At 41.0% G+C, this 23129-nt stretch overlaps 1 protein-coding gene across 1 annotated transcript in view; it reads left to right on the top strand.

The window, feature by feature from the left end:
* Positions 1-941: 941 nt before the first annotated feature.
* DCLRE1C (DNA cross-link repair 1C) overlaps positions 942-23129 on the top strand; it is a 49367-nt gene continuing 27179 nt past the window's right edge. The window contains exons 1-4 of the mRNA XM_079914928.1: positions 942-1399; positions 14741-14792; positions 17382-17466; positions 21257-21316. Of these exons, the coding sequence (XP_079771054.1) occupies positions 1153-1399; positions 14741-14792; positions 17382-17466; positions 21257-21316 (444 nt within the window). The 5' untranslated portion in view covers positions 942-1152. The remainder of the gene's footprint in view (positions 1400-14740; positions 14793-17381; positions 17467-21256; positions 21317-23129) is intronic.

Raw genomic sequence — 23129 nt, 5'->3', positions numbered from 1 at the left:
ACACCTCCTCCCTGTTCTCCCCCCCCCTCCTCCTTAGCATTTCACCAGACTCTGTATTTGAATAGAACTGTCTGCCGTGGCTGCAGGGAACACGCCGATATTCTCTGAGGGTGGCATTCTGATTCTTGTTTTCCCTGGCTAGAACGCATTGTTACTGAATTTATTCCTACATTATCTTGTGTCTCTGTGGAAAGTTCTGCAAAGTTCTTGTCTCCAAACAGATTGAAAATGACTCGTAGGCGCATCTTAGTCGTCTCTGTCATCACGGCAGGGCTTGTTCGGTGCTGTGCACAAAGTAGGACTTCAAGTATTGGAGTTGTGATTAATAATACTGTGGTGTCTAAGGAGACTTGCTGCTAAGGGGCGCGGGTAATGCCATTGTGACTATTCGGTGAATGTTAATACTTTAGCAAACCTTTTCATAAAGTTGCTTTGGTGGTGAAAAAATTCCAGACCTTTCGCCCATTACCCTACCAATCTTTTTTCTTTTATACATCTTTCTAACTTCCAAAAGAAAAAAAAAGTTAGAAAAAAGAAAAAGGTCAAAAGGGGTGTAGGTAGGGGAGACTAGCAGCTCAGCTCTCCTTGGGATCTTTACTTATCTACCCTAAGATCATGCATCTGAGCTGTGATCATCAGGGATCATGGATTTACTCCGTTTGTAGATTACGTATAAAGGGAAGCAGGGACTAAGAGTTTTCGAATCTACCACAAGCCTGATACCGTTTTCTCACACAATTCTGACATTTATCCTATAAGGTAGACATTGGGAAGGGACAAGAAAGAGGAGGAGAAGCAAAAGAAGGCTTGCAGGATCGCAGCTGACAAGCAGGAAGTGGAACGCATCCGATTTCAAAGCCAAGCTCCGCATCCCTGGGTGGAGCCGTCTGTTCTGGGTGTTGTCTCCCTTGGCGTTCTCGTTCCTGCACAGACACGGGCAACTCTTCACCAGAGTGACACCGTGTTGTGTCAAGGTATCCGGGAGGAGCCTCACTCCTCGCGCTGCACCCTAGATTCCTCCACCCGGCCTCCCAGCTCTGAGCGCAGGGTAGCCCAATTAGTTGGTTTCACCCCGCAGGTCGCGGGCTGCGGGAACTGACTGGAAGCTCCTTGGCACTGCCCCCCTCCCGCCCCCCGGGCCGAGGGGCTGCTATGATTGGACGTGGCTGCGCCCGGCCGGCCAATGGTGAGGCGGCGGCAGCTTCCCGGAAGTGGCGGCGCGGCCGGCGGCGGCTAGGGCTTCCGTTGCTTTCTAGGCTGGGGGCCAGTCGGGCCGGGTTGGCGGACGCAATGAGCTGCTTCGAGGGGCAGATGGCCGAGTATCCAACCATCTCCATAGACCGCTTCGACCGGGAGAACCTGAGGGCCCGCGCCTACTTCCTGTCGCACTGCCACAAAGGTGAGCGAGCGCAGCGCGCCGCCCGGTCCCGGGGAGCCGGGTTGCGCGGGTTCGGGCCCCGCAGCGAGGTCGCCCAGGGGCTGGAGGGAGGGAAGGCGGGGGTCGGGGTCCTTCAGGAGGGAGTTCAGGCTTTGGGAGGCCAGGGGAGAGACTAGCGACTCGCCTTGTCCCGGCGGGCTCTTCAGTCCGTCTGACGCTTTAATTCCTCATCGGTACCGCGGGACAGAACAGCGACTCCCAGTTGTCACTGACCCAAGCCACTTTGATCAGGCACAACTATTCGATTTTGGGGGAAGTTCTCCCAAGGCCCAATAGTCAGAGGTTGGCAAGGATTACTTAGTTCTTCCCCCATATCCTCGCGATCATGTTATAAAGACAAGTTTAGATGAAATTGTGCCATACCCGCAGACGTTGATTAGCAAGCATGCACGCACTCAAATTAAACATCCTGTCTGTAAGCTCGGCGAAGTGCAAGCTCCGCCTCCTTATAGATGTTCTTTTCCCCTATGAAAGGTTCATTTTGGTCTAGAGGTAGGATGCGGTTTACTTTACAGACGGCCAGGTCAGGCAACCAGAATACCAAGATTTCACAGCTGGAGGCGGTTAGGACTTAAGCTTGGAGCATCACCCCCTAATGATATGGTCCCGAGGCTAGATGCTCCAGGCAGGACTGGAGCGTCTCTAAAACATTTTAGCCGGTCTCCAGAGCTGGAGCAACACTAACTTCACAACCACTGTCCATTTTTAACGTCTAGTATGCTGACTGACACGTCACTAACTTTACCTATGAAAACAGGTTTAATATTCATTGTGCTAATTAGCACGGCCTTGGGCATTGACCAGAGATGAAGCTTAACTGAAGCGTTCTAGAAGCTTACTCTTGGAGTGTGGACTCCCAGAGTAGCTTAAGCAGGATGCCCCCAACCCCTCTTCTGAGGAGTGACTCAGATACATATTCACGTATATATCACACGGTGTGATTTTAAAGTAAATTACAGATATCAAAACATGCCCTTCATCACACAGTTGGTGTGAAGATCAGCTGTTGTGTGTGGAATCACTCACTTTAACCTGGTGTAAATCATTGAAATTTCTGCTTTTGGGGAATGGCTCTGCTTTCTGGTTCTAAGTCCCTAATTCTCTCTCTTTAATGACGAAAATCTGGACCTCCTCTATCAATTTGCTAAAAAAGCACATGAGCCTCTGTGAGGGTCTTTCTGCTTCTTTTTGAGGACAATATTTTTGTTTTTGTCTTGTTTTTCATTGAGAAGCCACTGGTGGAGGAGGATATTTTTACCTTTTGTGTTGAGTCTGCCAGCATTTCTGAACTCACATGTGGTGGCCACAATTAAAGAATGGATTTGGGTTTGGCCTTCATGTTTTGGAGTAGTGAGTTTGGAGAATGAGTTCATCTAGAGGAATTTGTTCGTTTGTTTTTCTATTTGTGTATTTATATTATTTATTGATTTTACTTTTTAAATTGAAGTGTAGTTGTGAAGGCAGCGTCATTAGTTTGTACATTAAGCAAGACTCTCTCCTGTCCAGCAGTGTATACTAACTTTTCCTGTGCTCTAATCCCACGTGGGTCTGTTTTCCCAATGAGGAGGTAAACTGATCAAGGGCAAGAACTCAACTTCTGCTTTCTGAGGTTTGCCACATTACCTACTGGTGGTTTTTAACCTTTTTGGGAAACAAGACTTCTTTGGATGTGCCATGGACTGAATTGTGTCCCCCCCCCCAATTCATGTATTGAATCCCTGACCCCCAGTGTGACTGTATTTGGAGAAAGGGCTTTTAGGAGGTGATTAAGGTTAAATGAGGTCATAGGGGTGGGGTCCTAATTTGATAGGCTTGGTGGCCTTCGAAGAAAAGGAAGAGAGATCTCACACTGAGGAGAGGCCATGTGAGCACACAGCAAGAAGGGGGCTCTTTATAAGGCAGGAGAGGCCTTGCCAGAAACCAACCTTGGCACCTTGATCTTGGACTTTAGCTTCCAGAACTGTTAGAAATACATTCTGTTTAAGCTACCCTGCCTGAGCTGAGTAATATAGAATATCTGACAAGGTCCATGGACTCTTGTTAAAAAAAAATGCACATGAGCATGTTAACATCACAGTTTGATAGAAGTTGAGGTGGGCCATGGACCCGCTTGATGCCTCTTTATGGCCCATCTGGAACCCAGCGCTGTGCTCAGGGCAGAATTGACTAAGCACCAGTGAGGCCTGGAGGACACAAGAGAACCCGTGGCCTGAGATAGTGGCCCAGCGTGGGGGAGGACCCCTTCCGGAGACCACTTAAGATGATTTATTCTGGTCGAGGAAAAGGAAAGAGGCCCTGGAAGGGAGATGCTGGGTGCAGTCCTAGCATCACAAAGTAAACTCCCCAGATTCCCTTGACTGGGGTGGTGGGCTGGGTTGTCTTGATAGGACGGGTTGCTGCGCACTGAGGTAGTTTGGAAGCCTGGAGCAGAGTCCTGAGTCAGCCTTGTGTTTGCCGTGACTCAGACTCTCTGGAAACCCCCATAAGGGAGAGTCCTGCCCTGGCATGCACTCATTGGCCCTAAAAGCATGGACCAGGAGTGACCTGAGGCGATGCACACTGTGAGGGGGCAGGTGGACTGTCCTGTGGCGGCACGTGTTTGGTCAACGTCGCCCACTTGAGGTGTGGTGACGGCCTTGTTTTCAAGAGTTAAGGATTGTCACATACAAATTTGAGGGCACATGTGTTGGTGGTAATTAGGATAATTAGATTTTTTTCTTGTGGTTTATTGTTAGGCTGTTTAACATTGTCTCCCCATCAACCCAGCTGGACTGCCTTTGCCGTTTGCCTTCTTCAAGGGTGGTAACAGGCAGTGTTTACATAAATTAATCAAAATGCAGATGAAAGTCATTTTTGGTAAATGATCTGAGGAGGAAAAGACTTTCAAAATAATCTACTTGGTTATAGTTTTTTTTTTTTAAGTAAAATTAACTTTCCAGCAGCATTTATGTATTAATCTTAAAAGAGCTGGAAAAAAGTTATATAGAGAAAATAATTTTGTATAATTAGCTTTAAACTTATCAGTTTTTAGAAAATTTATAATGAAGATTGTTAATTCGTGGTGAGACAGCAGTTTTCATGGCTGAATAATATTTCATTGTGCATATATACCACATCTTCTTTATGCATTCATTCACTGATGGACACTTAGGTTGTTTCCATGTCTTGGCTATTGTAAATAATGCTTCAGTGAACCTGGGGGTGCAGATGTCTTTTTGAGTTAGTGTTTTTGTTTTCTTTAGTTAAGTACCCAGACGTGGAATTGCTGGATCATATGATAGTTCTGTTTTTAATTTTTTGAGGAACCTCCATACTGTTTCCCATAGTGGCTGCACCAATTTACATTCCTACCAACAGTGCACAAGGGTTCCCATTTCTCCACATCCTTTTCAACATTTGTTATTTTTCTTTTTGATAATAGCCAGTCTAATGGGTGTGAGGCGGTATCTCATTGTGGTTTTGATTTGCATTTTCCTGATGATTAATGATGTGGAACATCTTTTCATGTGCCCGTTGGCCATCTGTATGTCTTGGGGAAAATGTCTATTCAGATCTGCCCATTAAAAAAATCAGATTGTTTTTTTGCTGTTGAGTTATGAGTTCTTCATATATTTTGGATATTAGTCCCTTATCAGATACATGATTTGCAAATGTTTTCTCCTATTCAGTAGGTTTTTTCATTTCGTTGATGCTTTCCTTTGCTGTGCAAAAACTTTTTAATTTGATGTCATTTGCTTAGTTTTGCTTTTGGTGTCAGATTCAAAAGATCACCACCAAGACCTATGTCAAGGAGCTTACGGCCTATGTTTTCTTCTAGAAATTTTATGGTTTCAGATCTTAGATTCAAGTCTTTAATCTATTTTGAGTTAATTTTTGTGTGTGGTATATAAGATAATGGTTAGGTTTCATTCTTTTGCATGTGGCTGTCCAGTTTTCCTACCACCATTTATTCAAGAGACTGTCCTTTCCCCATCATATATTCTTGGTTTCTTTATCATATATTCTCAGTAATTGACACTATATGTGTGGCTTTATTTCTGGGCTTGCTATTCTGTTCTGTTGATCTATGTGGTTTTATGCCAGTACCATACTGTTTTAATTACTATACATTTGAAACAATACATTTTGTAACCAGGGAGCATGTCTCCAGTTTTGTTTTTTTTTCAAGATTGCTTTGGCTATTTGGGGTTCTTTTGTGGTTCTATACAAATTTTATGATTATTTGTTCTGTTCCTATGAAAAATGCCATTGGAATTTTGATATGGGTTGCACTGAACCTGTTGATTGCTTTGGGTAGTATGGGCAATTTAACAGTATTGATTCTTTCAATCTATGAGCATGGAATAGCTTTACATTTATTTGTGTCATCAATTTCTTTTATTAATGCATGTAGTTTTCAATATACCGGTCTTTACTTCCTTGGTTAAATTTATTCCTACATATTTTATTCTTTTTGATGTAGCTGTGAATGGGATCATTTTCTTAATTTCTCTTTCTGATGGTTATTTGTGTGTAGAAATGCAGCAGACTTCTGTATGTTGATATCCTGCAACTTTACTGAATTCCTTTATTCTAACAGTTTTTTGTTTTTAATAGATCTTTATTGGAGTATAATTGCTTCACAATATTGTGTTAGTTTCTGTTGCACAACAAAGCGAATCTAGGTTCATCAGTACCGGTTTTTTAGATTCCACATATATGCGTTAGCATGTGGTATTTGTTTTTCTCTTTCTGACTTACTTCACTCTGTATGACAGACTTAGGTCCATCCACCTCACCACAAATAACTCAATTTCGTTTCTTTTTATGGCTGAGTGAGATTCCATTGTATATATGTACCACATCTTCTTTATCCATTCGTCTGTCAATGGACACCTAGGTTGCTTCCTAGTCCTGGCTATTGTAAATAGTGCTGCAGTGTGGTACATGACTGTTTTTGAATTATGGTTTTCTCAGGGTATATACCCAATAGTGGGATTGCTGGGTCGTTTGGTAGTTCTATTTTTAGTTTTTTAAGGAACCTCCATACTGTTTTCCATAGTGGTTGTATCAATTTACATTCCCACCAACAGTGCAGGAGGGTTCCCTTTTCACCACACCCTCTCCAGCATTTATTGTTTCTAGACTTTTTGATAATGGCCATTCTGACCAGCATGAGGGGATACCTCACTGTAGTTTTGATTTACGTTTCTCTGATAATTAGAGATGCTGAGCATCTTTTCACGTGCCTCTTGGCCATCTGTATGTCTTCTTTGCTGAAATGTCTATTTAGGTCTTCTGCCCATTTTTTAACTGGGTTGTTTGTTTTTTTGATATTGAGCTCCATGAGCTGTTTGTATATTCTGGAGATTAATCCTTTGTCTGTTGTTTTCATTTGCAAATATTTTCTCCCATTCTGAGGGTTGTCTTTATGTCTTGTTTATGGTTTTCTTTGCTGTGCAAAAGCTTTTAAGTTTAATTAAGTCCTATTTGTTTATTTTTGTTTTTATTTCCATTACTCAAGAGGTGGGTCAAAAAAGATCTGGCTGTGGTTTATGTCAAAGAGTGTTTTTCCTATGGCTTCCTCTAAGAGTTTTGTAGTGTCTGGTCTTACATTTAGGTCTTTAATCCATTTGGAATTTATTTTTGTCTATGGTGTTAGGTAGTGTTCTAATTTCACTCTTTTACATGTAGCTGTCCAGTTTTCCCAGCACCACTTATTGAAGAGGCTGTCTTTTCTCCATTGTATGTTCTTGCTTCCTTTGTCGTAAATTAGGTGACCATATGTGTGTGGGTTTATCTCTGGGCATTCTATCCTGTACCATTGATCTATATTTCTGTTTTTGTGCCAGTACCAAACTGTCTTGATTACTGTAGCTTTGTAGTATAGTTTGAAGTCAGGGAGCCTGATTCCTCCAACTCCATTTTTCTTTCTCAAGATTGCTTTGGCTATTTGGGGTCTTTTGTGTTTCCATACGAACTGTAAATTTTTTTTTTTATAATTCTGTGAAGAATGCCATTGGTAGTTTGATGGGGATTGCATTGAATCTGTAGATTGCTTTGGGTCGTGTAGTCATTTTCACAACATTGATTCTTCCAATCCAAGAACATGGTATCTTTCTCCATCTGTTTTATGTCATCTTTGATTTCTTTCATCAGTGGTTTATAGTTTTCTGAGTACAAGTCTTTTGCCTCCTTAGGCAGGTTTATTCCTAAGTATTTTATTTTTTTGTTGCAATGGTAAATGGGAGTGTTTCCTTAATTTCTCTTTCTGATTTTTCATTGTTGATGTATAGGAATGCAAGAGATTTCTGTGCATTAATTTTGTATCCTGCAACCTTGCCAAATTCATTGATTAGTTCTAGTAGTTTTCTGGTGGCATCTTGAGGATTTTCTATGTATAGTATCATGTCATTGGCAAACAGTGACAGTTTTACTTCCTTTCCAATTTGTATTCCTTTTATTTCTTTTTCTTCTCTGATTGCTGTGGCTAGGAATTCCAATAGTATGTTGAATAAGAGTGGTGAGAGTGGACATCCTTGTCTTGTTCCTGATCTTAGTGGAAATGCTTTCAGTTTTTCACCATCGAGTATGATGTTGGCTGTGGGTTTGTCATATGTGGTGTTTATTATGTTGAGGTAGGTTCCCTCTATGCCCACTTTCTGGAGAGTTTTTATCATAAATTGGTGTTGAATTTTGTCAAAAACTTTTTCTGCATCTATTGAGATGATCATATGGTTTTTATTCCTTAATTTGTTAATGTGGTGTATCACATTGATTGATTTGCGTACATCGAAGAATTCTTGCATCCCTGGGATAAATCCCACTTGATCATGGTGTATGATCCTCTTAATGTGCTGTTGGATTCTCTTTGCTAGTATTTTGTTCAGGATTTTTGCATCTATGTTCATCAGGGATATTGGTCTATAATTTTCTTTTTTTGTGATATCTTCTTCTGGTTTTGGTATCAAGGTGATGGCGGCCTCGTACAATGTATGTGGGAGTGTCCCTCCCTCTGCAACTTTTTGGAAGAGTTTAAGAAGGATTGGTGTTAGCTCTTCACTAAATGTTTGATAGAATTCGCCTGTGAAGCCATCTGGTCCTGGACTTTTGTTTGTTAGAAGATTTTTAATTACAGTTTCAATTTCATTGCTTGTGATAGGTCTGTATATATTTTCTAATTCGTCCTTTTTCAGCCTTGGAAAGTTGTACCTTTCCAAGAATTTGTCCATTTCTTTGTGTTTGTCCATTTTATTGGCATATAGTTGTTTGTAGTAGTCTCTTATATTCCTTTGTATTTCTGCAGTGTCACTTGTGATTTCTCCTTTTTCATTTCTAATTTTATTGATTTGCGTCCTCTGCCTTTTTTTCCTTGATGAGTCCGGCCAAGGGTTTCTCAATTTTTTTTATCTTCTCAGAGAACCAGCTTTTAGTTTTATTGATCTTTGCTATTGTTTTCTTCGTTTCTATTTCATTATTTCTGCTCTGATCTTTATGATTTCTTTCCTTATACTGACTTTGAGTTTTCCTTGTTCTTCTTTCTCTAGTTGTTTTAAGTGTAGGGTTAGATTATTTATTTGAGAGTTTTCTTGTTTCTTGAGGTGAGATTGAACTGCTCTCAACTTCCCTCTTAGAACTTCTTTTGCTGCGTCCCATAGGTTTTGGGTCATTGTGTTTTCGCTGTCATTTGTTTCTATGTATTTTTAAATTTCTTCTTTGATTTCTTCTGTGATGTCTTAGTTATTTAGTAGTGCACTGTTTAGCCTCCATGTATTTGTGTTTTTTACAGTTTTTTTCCTGTAATTGATTTCCAATCTCATAGTGTTGTGGTCAGAAAAGATGCTTGAACTATTTCAATTTTCTTAAGTTTTCCGAGGCTTGATTTGTCACCCAAGATGTGATCCATCCTGGAGAATGTTCCATGTGCACTTGAGAAGAAAGTGTATTCTGCCACTTTTGGGTGGAATGTTCTATAAATATCAATTAGATCTATCTGATATATTGTGTCATTTAAAGCTTGTGTTTTCTTACTTATTTTCTGTTTGGATGATCTGTCCATTGGTGTAAGTGGGGTGTTAAAGTCCCCTACTGTTAACGTGTTACTGTCTATTTCTCCTTTCATGGTTGTTAGCATTTGCCTTATGTATTGAGGTGCTCCTGTGTTGTGTGCATATACATTTATAATTGTTATGTCTTCTTCTTGGATTGATCCTTTGATCAGTATGTAGTGTCCCTCCTTATCTCTTGTAACAGTCTTTATTTTAAAGTCTATTTTATCTGATATAAGTATTGCTACCCTAGCTTTCTTTTGATTTCCATTTGCATGCAATATCTTTTTCCATCCCTTCACTTTCAGTCCATATGTGTCCCTAGGTCTGAACTGGGTCTCTTGTAGACAGCATATATATGGATCTTGTTTTTGTATCCATTCAGCCAGTCTGTGTCTTTTGGTTGGGGCATTTAATCCATTTACATTCAAGGTTATTATCAATATGTATGTTCCTATTACCATTTTCTTAATTGTTTTGGATTTGTTTTTGTGGGTCTTTTTCTTCTTTTGTGTTTCCTGCTTAGAGAAGTTTCTTTAGCATTTATTGTAAAGTTGGTTTGGTGGTGCTGAATTCTCTTAGCTTTTGCCTGTCTGAAAACCTTTTCACTTCTCCATCGAATCTGAATGAGATCCTTGCTGGATAGAGTAATCTTGATTGTAGGTTTTTCTCTTTCATCACTTTAAGTATATCCTGCCACTGCCTTCTGGCTGCAGAGTTTCTGCTGAAAAATCAGCTGATAACCTCATGGGGATTCCTTTGTATGTTATTTTTTGTTTTTCCATTGCTGCTTTTAATATTTTTTCTTTGAATTTAATTTTTGTTAGTTTGATTAATATGTGTCTTGGTGTGTTTCTCCTAGGGTTTATCCTGTATGGGACTCCCTGTGCTTCCTGGACTTGGGTGACTATTTCCTTTCCCTGTTAGAGAAGTTTTCAACTATAATCTGTTCAAATATTTTCTCAGACCCTTTCTTTTTCTCTTCTTCTTCTGGGACCCCTATAATTTGAATGTTGGTGCGTTTAGTGTTGTCCCAGAGGTCTCTGAGATTGTCCTCAATTCTTTTCATTCTTTTTTCTTTATTCTGCTCCTCAGCAGTTATTTCCACCATTTTGTCTTCCAGCTCACCTATTCGTTCTTCTGCCTCCGTTATTCTGTTATTGATTCCTTCTAGTGTATTTTTCATTTCAGTTATTGTGTTGTTTATCTCTGTTTGTTTGTTCCTTAGTTCTTCTAGATCTTTGTTAAACATTTCTTGTATTTTCTCGATCCGTGCCTCCATTCTATTTCCGAGATTCTGGATCATCTTTACTGTCATTACTCTGAATTCTTGTTCTGGTAGGTTGCCTATTTCCTCTTCATTTATTTGGTTTTGTAGGTTTTTACCTGTCTCCTTCATCTGTGACATATTTGTGTGCTGTCTCATTTTTTTTTTTTTTTTTTTTTTTACGAGTGGGATTGTGTTCTTGTCTTACTGGTTGTTTGGCCTGCGGCTTCCAACACTGGAGTCTGTAGGCTATTGGGTGGAGCTGGATCTTGGTGCTGAGATGAGGAACGCCATGAGCCCTCACTCTGATGAATATTCCCTGGGGTCTGAGGTTCTCTGTTAGTCCAGTGGTTCAGACTTGAAGCTCCCACTGCAGGAGCTTCGGCCCGACCCTGGGCTTGTGATCCAAGATCCCGCAAGCTGCATGGGGCGGCAAAAAAAAAAAAAAAAAAGAACAATAACAAAGTAAAAAATAAAATTAGACTAGGAAACTAACAGATATGTTAGAAAGAATATAAAAATAAAAATATAGATGAATCAACAACTGGAAGGTACATCAGTACCACAATAGTAAAAAAAGAGGAGGAGGGAAAAGAAGAAAAAGGGGGGAAGGCCTTGGCTGTGGAGGGCGGGGCCTAAGCAAGGGCGAGGTTTGGGTGGTGGGCGGGGCCTATGCTCAGGACCCACAGGGCTGGAAAAGGTCCTGGGGGCCGTGTGGGGTGGGGCTTAGGCTCAAGGAACAGAAGGGGCCCAGGCGTGCCCCCCACCCCTGGTCTCATAGGGCAGGGGACCTCACCTGGGAGCCCATCAGGCTTCCTGGGCTCTAGTGGGTGGAGCAATCACCCTCCGCTCCTCTCCCGCTCCTCCTGGATGACTCCTCCCACCTGCCTCTCCTGATCTCCCCAGCCTCCCTCTTATGCCTCCAGGACCCATGTGGCCTGGATCAGGCTTTGGGGGGGTGGGTACTGGTTTGGGAGCTCAGCAGGCTCCCTGGCCCAAGTGGGCTGGGAGATTGCCCTCCACTCCTCTCCTGCTCTTCCCAGAGGGCCCCTCTCTCCTGCCTCTCCTGATCTCCCTGGCCTCAGGGGCACTGATCCTGTCTGGCACCCACTTCTCCTCCCCTCTCAGTCCCCCTACATCCTACCGGTTCACTTTGGAGTTCCTCCCGTCTCCTTGGGCGTCAGAGTTCCCCACCCGCGGCCTTCAGGCACCCTAGTTGTGGGGAGATGCTAACTCTGCGTCTTCCGACACTGCCATCTTGACCAATATTCCTCTAACAGTTTTTTGATGGAGTCTTTAGTATTTTCTATATATGTATCATGTTGTCTGTAAATAGTGCCAGTTTTACTTCTTCCTTTCAACTTTGCATGCTTTTTCTTTCTTTTTCTTGCCTAATTCCTATGGCTGGAATTTATAATATTATGTTGAATAAAAGGGCAAGAATGGGTGTTCTTGTCTTATTTCTGATCTTAGAGAAATAGCTTTCAGCTTTTCACCACTGATTATGATGTTTGCTGAGAGCTTGTCACATATGGTCTTTATTATATTGAAGTTTGTTCCCTCTATACCTGATTTATTGAGAGTTTTTATCATAAATGGATGTCAAGTTTTGTCCAGTGCTTTTTGTGCATCTGTTGAGATGATTATATGGTTTTTTGTCCTTCATTTTGTTCATGTGATTATAACATTGACTGATTTGTGGATGTTGAACCAAATTTGCATCCCTGGAATAAATCCCACTAAATCATGGTGTATGATCCTTTTAATGTGTTGTTGAATTCTGTTTGCTAATATCTTGTTGAGGATTTTTTTCATCTATGTTCATCAGGGATATTGGTCTGTAATTTGTGTGATGTCCTTGTCTGGTTTTGGTATCAGGGTAATGCTAGCCTCATAAATTGAGTTCTTTGAATGTTTGTAGAATTCACTAGCAAAGCCATCTGGTCCGGGAATTTTGTTTGTTGGATTTTTAAAGTTACTGATATTAGTAGAGATATTTAGTATCCTTACTAGTTATCAGTCTATTCCGATTTTCTGTTTCACCATGATTCAGTCTTGGTAGGTTGTATGTTTCTAAGAATTTATCCATTTCTTCTAGGTTGTCCACTTTGTTGGTGTATAATTGTTCATAGTAGTCTCTTACCCTTTCTTTTCCGTTTTAAGAGTTGTAATAGCTCCTGTTTCATTTCTGATTTTATTTATTTGAGTCCTATCTCTCCCTCCCTCCCTCCCTCCCTCTCTCTCTCTCTCTCTCTCTCTCCCCCCCCTTCTCCTTTGTTGCTTAGTCTAGCAAAGGCTTGTCAATTTTGTTTACCTTTTCAAAGAACCAGCTCTTAGTTTCACAACTTAGTTTCTCTGTTGCCTTTTTAGTCTGTTTTTTATTTATTTTTGTTCTAATCTTGGTTATTTCCTTCCTTCTGCTAATTTTGGGCTTTGTTTGTTCTTCTTTTTCTAGTTTCTTGGGTTGTAAAGTTAGGTTGGTTATTTGAGATTTTTCTTGTTTCTTGAGGTAGGCATTTGTCTCTTGACCTTCCCCCTTAGAACTGCTTTTGCTGCAACCCACAAATTTTGGTATGTTTTATTTCCATTCTCAGTTGTCTCAAGGTATTTTAAAATTTCTCTTTTGATTTATTCTTTGACCCATTGGTTGTTCAGTAGCATGTTGTTTAATCTCCACTTATTTGTGAATTTTCCAGTTTTCTTCTTGTAATTAATTTTAGTTTCATACCATTGTAGTTGGAAAAGATGCTTGATATGATTTTAATCATCTTAAATTTATTGAGACTCATTTTGTGGTCTAATATATGGTCTATCCTGGAAAATGTTCCATGTGCACTTGAGAAGATTGTGTGTTCTGTTGCCTTTGCATGAAGTGTTCTTTATATATTTGTGAAGTTCATCTGATTTTATGTGTTGTTTAGGTCCAATGTTTTGTTACTGATTTTCTGACTGAATGATCCATCCATTGACTTAAGTGCAGTATTAAAGTCCCCTGCTCTTACTGTATTGCTGTCTATTTCTCCTTTTAAGTCTGTTAATATTTGCTTTATGTATTTAGATGTTCCTCTGTTGGGTGCATAAATGTTTACAAACGTTATATCCTCTTGTTGGATGGACCCAACAAGAGGATATAACATTTGTAAATATTACATTATCATATGTAATATGATAATGTCTCTTATTAGAGTCTTTGTTTTAAAGTCTGTTTTGTCTAAGTATAGTTACTCCAGCTTTCTTTTGGTTTTTATTTGGAATTAGGATAATTAGAATTGGTTTGATTTAACTAAGCAATTTCAAAATGTTTGGTTCTTGTTATCTGGGCTTTTGCATGCTAAAGATTCAAAATGTAATATTATAATGCACTATATATTTAATGTACCATTTGGTTTAAATGTTACCTTTCTTTAAAAGTCACCTTTCTGTGTTTGTTAATTTGGCAAGCTGTGGAGCAAGCCTCTGTGGGTAGCAATAACCCACCTTTCAACACAGCAGTCACAGTAGGCTGAGAAGATAATGAAACTCTTCTTATTCTGGCCTAAGCCTGAATGGTTTTCTCAAGGATTCCATGGAAGCAAACTTGAATTTCTAGATGGACTAACTTTAGTGACTGGAATTGAAGAGGTCACAGAGAGCATGTGGTTGGATTGAAATGAAAGAAGAGAGTAAAGGAAAGTGATGGAAGCAGTTCTGAATGAGGTCATGCATTCTCCTGTGGCTACTCTGAGTGATTTAGCCCTAAGATGCGGAGGATCATTCTCCTTTTAAATGGCTTCTGTTGGCTCAGAGATGGTCAACTTTTAGTGGTTCTTTTCCTATTTTCAGTGGATTCTTCATCTGCAGAAGCAAGAGCCAGTAGCTCATACAAATCAGTGCTCCTATCAAAGTGAACCTCTCATTTATTTTCTCTTAAAAGGAAGCCTAAAAAGAACAGACAGCTCAGTTTCCTTGGGCCAAGGAATCCTCTGAAAAAGATAATGTATTTATGATTTCTGATTCTTTTGTTTTCAGATCACATGAAAGGATTAAGAGCCCCTACCTTGAAAAGAAGGTTGGAGTGCAGGTAATTTCTTTTCTTTTCTTTTTTAAAATTATTTACTGGGCTGAGCTGGGGCTTAGTTGTGGCATGTGGGATCTTCGTTGTGGCATGTGGATCTTTAGTTGCGGCATGTGGGAACTTTAGTTGCAGCATACAGACTCTTAGTTGTGGCATGTGGGATCTAGTTCCCTGGCCAGGGATTGAACCCAGGTCCCCTGCATTGGGAGCGCGGAGCCTTAGCCACTGGACCACCAGGGAGGTCCCCAGGTAATTTCCTTTGCTATTTATTTGTGTGTTCTATTTTTTTAAGTAAAAATTTTAATTGAGCTGTAACATCTACATAGAAAAGTACTCACATCATATGGGAATAGTCTGATGAACTTTTACAAGTGAACACATGTGTAGTGTCTGCCCAGTCCAAGAAATAGAACAGCATCAATATCCTGGGACAGAACCCTGTCCCTCCCCCAGTCAGTCTTCCCCACCCACAGGTAACCTCTCTTCTGACTTTTGTCATCATCGTTTAGCTTTGGTTGTTTTTGAACTTTATTTAAATAGAATCATACTGAATAGACTCTTCTACTTGTTTTCTTTTACTTAACATTATATTTGAATGATTCATCCATGCTATTGGGTGCAGTAATAGTCTGTTCATTTTTATTTCTGTAAGAGTGTGTCTGTGTGTGTGCGTAAATGATTGTTCCTTTATAAAGAGTCATATAATATTGTTGGATCCTTTCTTAAAGCTGAGTCATTGCATTCTTTTCCTGCAGTCATTGCCTAAGTCAGATTCCAAATTCTCAAGATATATGCAGTTGACCCTTGAACAACACAGTGGTTAGGGGCACCGACCTTCTATGAGGTCAAAAATCCACATATAACTTTATAGTTGGCCCTCCCTATCCTGGTTCCGCATCTATGGGTTCAACTAACTGCAGATTGTGTAGTACTATGGTACTTATTTAGTGAAGAAAAAAATTCCGTGCATAAGTGGACCCTCCCAGTTGAAATCCATGTTGTTCAAGGGTCAACTGTATATAGAAAGGACGCTATTGACTTTTTGACTATTTGATCTTTGACTTAGCAGGCTTCTTTGCTAAGTGATATCAATAGTCTGTGTTTTTGATAATGGTAGCTAATATTTATTAAAAATATATATTCATGGGCTTCCCTGGTGGTGCAGTGGTTGAGAGTCCGCCTGCCGATGCAGGGGACATGGGTTTGTGCCCCAGTCCAGGAAGATCCCACATGCCGCAGGGTAGCTGGGCCCGTGAGCCATGGCCACTGAGCCTGCGCTCCACAACGAGAGAGGCCACAACAGTGAGAGGCCCGCGTATTGCAAAAAAAAAAAAAAAGAGGAAAAAAAATATATATTCATACTAGATGTTGAAGATACAGTAGTGAGGAAAATAGGCAAAAATCCCTCTCTTCTTGGAGCTGACATTCTCCTTAGAGCCTCTTGATAATATTTTGAATAGATACTATTATTATTTCTATCTTACAGATGAGGAAACTGAGGAACCAGAAGGGTTAAATTAGTTGCCCAAGGTCACGCAGCCAGTAAGTGGCAGGACCAGGATTCCCACCAGGTCTGTCTGATTTTAGAGCCTATGTATTAGTTATCTATTGCTGCGTAACAAACTACCCCCAAACTCAGTGACTTAAAACAACACTAATCATGTATTCTCTCTGTCTGTTTCTATGGGTCAGGAGTTCTGACAGGGTACAGTGGGGATGGCTGGTTTCTGCCTGACTGGGTGTCGTATGGGGGCTGACATTATCTGAAGGCTCATTCATTAATGTCTGACATCTGGGCTGGGGAGACTCAAACAGTTGGGGCACTTTGGGCATCTCTGTCTCTAAAAAATAGCTCTTCAGCATAGTGGTTTCAGAATAGCAGGACTTCTTAAATGGAAACTAAAAAAAAAAAGTGTATGTCCCAAGAGAGGGCCAGCGGCAGCCACACTGCCTGGAGATCTAGCCTCGAAAGGCCTGCTGTATTATGTCCATCACATTCTGTTGGCTAAGGCAGTTACAAAGCTCTATCTGGGTTCAAGGGGAGGTTAACACAGACGCCTCCTGTCAGTGGGGGAATTTCCATGACCACTTTGTAAGAAGACAGTGTGTGGTTAGGGTGTATACGTCAGTGTGGGCATCTCTGGAAAGTATGATCCGCTGTAGACTGTATTCCTAACCTCTGAACTGGAGTGTTGAATTTTTAAAGATTGTCATGAAGTTGATTTCTGCCCACTAAACATAAACAGAATAGATTTATATGAAGTAAAAGGCAGCCGTCTCCTGTCCCACTTCCCGTTCTGCAGAGGTAGTTTACCATTGGGTGGTATCTCTCCAGACATACCTGATTGTCTAAAACCTGTGTCTTTAAGATGAGAATGGTGAGGACCAGCCTTTGAGGAGGTCAGAGGACACAGTATTTTCCCTCCTCTGCTTCTTGCCCGTCCCTTTATAGTCTCGATGGGACTGAGGTGGGCACTGGAGTATTGGCCTGCCAGCTCAGTTTCTGAATTATTCAAGGCAACTGACATACTTTGAAACATATTTCCTAGTCACCCAGATGTCTCATTATCGATTTTTTTGGTCTCTTGTTTTCAGCTTGAAGGTGTACTTATACTGTTCGCCTGTTACTAAAGAGCTGTTGTTAACGAGCCCGAGGTACAGATTTTGGGAGAAACGAATCGTAAGTTTTATTTTTTGAATGACACTAATTCTTCTTTCCAAGTGGGAAATATGTTTCGAGGTGTATTGAGCAAAGCATTGGCATTATTCAAAGCCCGCTTCCGCCACACTGTATCTACCCGCAGTAATTACAGTGTTGCTGGTTAGCCTTTGTAATTCATTAGTTTGGAAGAGGTTGGCATTTTATCGCTGCTGATTTTTCTTTCTTGTCCCTCAACATGTTGACCTAGATTCTTAGTTTTGTCTAATCTCACAGGCTCTCTTGCTGAGTTACGTTTTATTACTTTAAAGTATAAAACATTCATTGACATAATTGATAAATCCTTTTATTTAGATCATGGGATAGATTAGGAAAAACAAACAGAATTTATGGGTTATAATAAGAAAGGGATAACAATCAGAATGAAAATAGAATGGATACTTTTGAATGTGGCAGAATAAAATGGATCTATCCAACAGAAGGTAAAGGGGAGAAAAAAGCATGGCACGTTGAAAATGCGAAGATGGTGGCAAAAGTTCTATTATAACAGTAATCGCTATGAATATGAATGGATTTACTTCAACCCTGGATCAAAAGACAAATTCTTGGTTTGGGCTAAAAAAAAAAAAAAAAGATCCACCAGTCTTGGTCTACAAGAGACATAAATTGCTCTAAAGGAAAAATGCAGGTTAGAGGGGAAAAAATAAAAAGGAAAAAATATAATGAACAATTAGAAGCTAAACATGCCAGAGTGGCAACTTTCATATCATACAGAGATTGAAGGCAAAAAAAAATACCATAAGCGTCACAGAAGGTGTTATTTACTATTAAAAGGAACTACCTTTTAATAGTATCAAGAAGATATGAACATAAATGCAATTGACAAAGTAGCCTCAACCTGGATGCAGTAGTACCTGACCACCCAGTGCTTGAGCAGAGGAAGAACCACGAGGAGCAGATAGCATCAGGGTTTGTGATATGGATTAAACGGTCAGGAACTGGGGGTGCTGGCAGAGAAGTCTGAACAAGCATCACCAGGAATGTTTGATGTCTGATTGCTGGCAGCTTTCCGCTCCCACCTCCACTTGCCCCACATCTGGGCAAACTGATTAAAAAAAAAAAAAGCCTCCCCCTTCCTTGGTGCCTACATGGATTTCAAACATGCAAGCCCAGGCCCACCCCGTAACCACGATAAAAACCAGGGCCACCTGCTCCCATTTTCTCAGGTCACACAAACCACTTCCTCCCAGCCTGCTCTCCCCAGAAAGTCCCACAGTGAACATACCGCAGTGTTTTCACACTCTCTTCGTTCATGTGTGGCATCTTCAGTCTTAGCCTCTGATCTGTCAGTTGGGTGGGATCCGTCCCCCCTCTGCAGAGGGACACAACAGCAAGGCTGTAACGTTGGCCTTGGTATTAGGCCTGAAGTTACTGTGGGTCAATCTGGCCACCAGTCAGGAAGGAAAGCTGAAAAAGAAGGAGAGAAGAGCAGAGACAGGCTGGAGTCCACAGGGACAAATGGGGACCCATGTCTGCCTCCCGCTCCTCGGTCACTGAGTTCCACACACGTGGCCCAGGGCTCCAAGAAGCTCGGGAGGATGCCCAGCGGAAGACGGAGCTGCGGCCGTACTGCCCATGTCAGTGAGGTAAGCCAACAGATCAACAGCGTACCTGAGCTGTTATAATTTCTGGTGCCTTTCAGAGCATTGAAAAATGGCTGCTGGTTCACTTCTGCCTTCCAAATCTCACACAGGTGTTTCTTGTGGCCACTGCTAACCTGGAAGTGTACGTGGAAGGGGCTTGTAGGATCATTCCAGGTCAGCTGAGTGGATGTAGTTCAAGGCCACCTCATAATCTAAGGGAGAAAGGGTAGCTGGAGAGCTACCCAGACCATTCTGAGAAGCTGAGAGCTACCCAGACCACTCTCAGAAGCTGAGAAATGACGAGACAGGAAGTAAGTGAATATACAGAAGATTTAAATGGCGTAATTAATACATGCGAACCAATCGAAACACAGAGCTTTAAACCGAACAGAGAAGAGATCTTTGGGTAAACTTGGAACGTTTATCAAAACTGAGCATGTACTACGTCACTAAAGAAGTTTCAAGGAACCCTAGTGATCTGTTCTTTTACCATAATACAATGGTAAAAGATGGTAATACGATGGTAATACAATGATGTTGGAAATCAGACATACAAGGAGAGTTAAAATCATCCCATACATATGGGAGCTAAATGCATACCACAAGCAACTCTAGGTTAAAGAGGAAATTGTAAAGAAAAACATACAATACTTAGGACTGATGGACAATGAAAGTGTGACATGTCAAAGTGTGTGGAGCACAGCTAAGTTAGTACTTGAAGGGAAATTGAGAGCATTAAATGCATTTCTTAGAAAACAGACTGGAACTAAATGGAATAAGCCTTTGACTCAAGAAGAATGAAAAGGAGCAACAAAGCAAACCTAAGGATATGTGAAAGAAGAAAATAATAGAGAGAAAAGGACAGGTTAGCGATATAGAGACTAACTACCACAGAGAATAAAAGGGAAGATTAACAAAAGTAAAAGCTGGTTTCTAGAGAAATAGAGGTAAATTTAGGGACTTCCTGGTGGTCCAGCAGTTAAGACTCTGTGCTTCCAATGCAGGGGATGCGGGTTTGATTTCTGGTTGGGGAACTAAGATCCCACATGCCGCACAGTGTGGCCAAAGCAAAGAAACAAAACAAACAAAAGAAAACAAAACGAAATAGAGATAAATCTTGCCAAGATCGATTAAAAGAACAAAGATGCATATAAAAATACAGAATGATAAAAAGGAAAATACCTATTAATAATAGCAGTGCCTTGTCTTGAAAATTAATATGATAGTATATTCAATAATTTAGACACAGTGGATAAATACTGGAAAAGTAGGAAAATACCAAATTGAGGGAAGAAAAGTAGACCACTTGAATAAAGAAGTAGGCGTCAAAGACATTAAAACAGTTTTCAAAGATCTCTTCTTCAAAAAAGCCCCACACCCAGATGGTTTTATAGGTGCGTTTTGCCAAATGTTCAAAGAACAAATGATCCCTATTGTAGGAGAGACTAAAAAGATAAGCTGCTCAACCTCACTGGCAGGATGGATAGTGATAGTAAGTGGGGGGAAAAAGGCCATTTCACGTGTGAATATCCTAATTAAGGTCATAGCTGACTGAATCTCGCAGTATTAAAAAATAGTTTATCATGAATACAGTGTGTTTATTCCAGAAATGCAAGGATATTTTCACACCTGAATTTCAGTCACTGTAAATCTTATGACATCAGTGGGCTAAAAAGGTGGGAAATTCTGTTTATTCATCAGCTACTTACTGGATGCCTCTCTGTGCTCCTCGCTCTTCTAGTAAAATGTGCACGTACACTCCGACCTTTTCATAGCAGCTCAAATCTGTGAATTAGGCCAACACACCGTGGACTGATGGCAGACTGTGTTCTGCAGCAGAAAACCTAAACACATAGAATACATGGGGAGGTGAAGGGAGGGAAATTGAATTCATAGATGTAGGATTGCTGTGTCTGAGGATGTGTAAGTTTATAAGGCATTCAATCCGTATTGCCACATCAACTTCAGGAAAGGTGCTGTATTAGCTTTATCATGTTTTGGGGCTGTTAAACCATTATTATAGTGAAATCAGAAATTGTTCCACAGAGAGTCTGTAACGTCTCTTAGTTCCCTTTCTGTGTTTGAGATGGCAAAGGCATATAAAGCCATGAAAACCCATGAAAATGTATAATGCAATGTATACATGACCTCTTATTTTATTTTAATAGATATCCATTGAAATTGAAACTCCTACCCAGATATCTTTAGTCGACGAAGCGTCAGGCGAGGTAACTAAATATTAAATACTGTGTGTTTAAAAATTATTATTATACTCAGCATTAAATGATGGTTTATCTTTCTCCTTGATTTGATTGCTCATGTAACCAGAAATAACATTTATAGTAAATGAGTGAGTTTGTAGGGAAAAAACGTTTGTGATGTATTTATTTTCTACATCCAAAGGACTGGACCATGTGGGAACTGCTTCTGTTTAGTGTCACATGCTAACTATAGGAGCTCCATAGAGATGATGTTACCATACAGTGTGATTGTCACATTCATTAAGTTTATTATAATGTTCGGGATATAAAACCGTGCTTAATGTTTTTACAGCAAATTTATGTATATTGTGATCTTTTTCTTCTGAATCATTTTCGTATTCAAGAAAAAGACATTGTCCAAGTGGATCCAATTTATTTTTTTGTCCTTAAATTTAGAGGCAGGTACTTTTGTGTTGTGCATTTATCTTTCTTAATACTAAGTAGGAGTACCAACCCACCTTTTCTGTATTTATTTATTTTTATCTCAAATTATACCTAGGGCTAGGCGTTGTTTTCCTATCTTATGGCAAATCTAGTTAATATTTGTTCCGTAGCCCGATTAGAACCTGCTCTGTGGACACATTTAACTCTGAAGGGTGTCCTTGGTGGTGTGACTGTGATGGGACAGGGGCCGACATTTCACTTGTCCTCCCTGGAGGAGATCAGGCATTGGAGTACTTCTAGACTTACTGTCCTGAGGGAGGGGAAAGAGATGGCCTGAACCTTCCTAAATGCCATCCTGAGCTCAGTTAGCTGACACTTTTGGGGATATGCTGTCAGTGCCGGTGGCCTGTAATGTGTGTTGGTGAAAGGCTTTCTCAGAATCGGGCATCGGGCAGCAGGTGGCTCTTGGTGAGCTGAGTCCAGCCGCTCCGCTCTTGCCCTTTCCATTTCTCCTCTCCCACTGAGACTTGTGTGTCTCCAGCTCCAACCAGCGAGAAAGCCCCTTCTAAAGGGCCTTTGGAACGAACGATGTCAGACATCCAGGGGGAGTTACCATGGTCGAGTGGAGAGCTGACGCATCCAGAGCTCTGCCCCACCACATACTGAGCCCCGAGAGGCTGTAGTGCCCATGAGGCTCCGCCTAACAGGACAGTACAGCGTGCTGCATGGTGACTTGGGACCAGGCTGCATCAGACTTTTTTTTTTTTTAACTGTCCGTGTGGCTTGCAGGAACCTAGTTCCCTGACCAGGGATTGAACCCGTGCTCCTTGCAGTGGAAGCGTGGAGTTCTAACCACTTGACTGCCAGGAAATTCCTTTTTATTTTTATTTTTTTAAATAACAGCTTTATTGAGACATAATTCACATACCGTACCATTCACCCCAGTTAAAGTACACTGTTCAATGGCTTTTAGTGTATTCACAGAGTTGTGTATCCATCACCACAATCAATTTCAGAATATTTTCATTGCCCAGAAAGAAGTGCGGGACCCTGTTTCTCCCTCCCCCCAGCTCCTGGCCGCTGCTAGTCTAGTGTAAGTCTCTGTGGATTTGCCCATTCTGGACATCGTATTTAAATGGACTCATACAGTGTGCGGTCTTTCGTGACTTCTTTCACTTTGCATAATGCTTTCAGTGTTTATCCATGGTGTAGGATGTATCAGTTCTTCATTTCTTTTTTTGGCCAAAGAATATTCCATCGTGTGGCTAGACCACATTTTGCCGGTTCAGTCGTCAGCCAGTAGACATTTTGGCTGCTTCTCCCCTGGCTAGTGTGAATAACGCTGCGGTGAACGTTCACGTTTTGTGTGGACCTGAGTTTTCGCGTCTCTCGCGTG

This window comes from Stenella coeruleoalba, assembly GCF_951394435.1.
Source record: "Stenella coeruleoalba genome assembly, chromosome: 2".
Lineage (NCBI taxonomy): Eukaryota > Metazoa > Chordata > Mammalia > Artiodactyla > Delphinidae > Stenella > Stenella coeruleoalba.
Note: the sequence above shows the minus strand (reverse complement) of the source record. Positions and strands in the feature narration are given on the sequence as shown.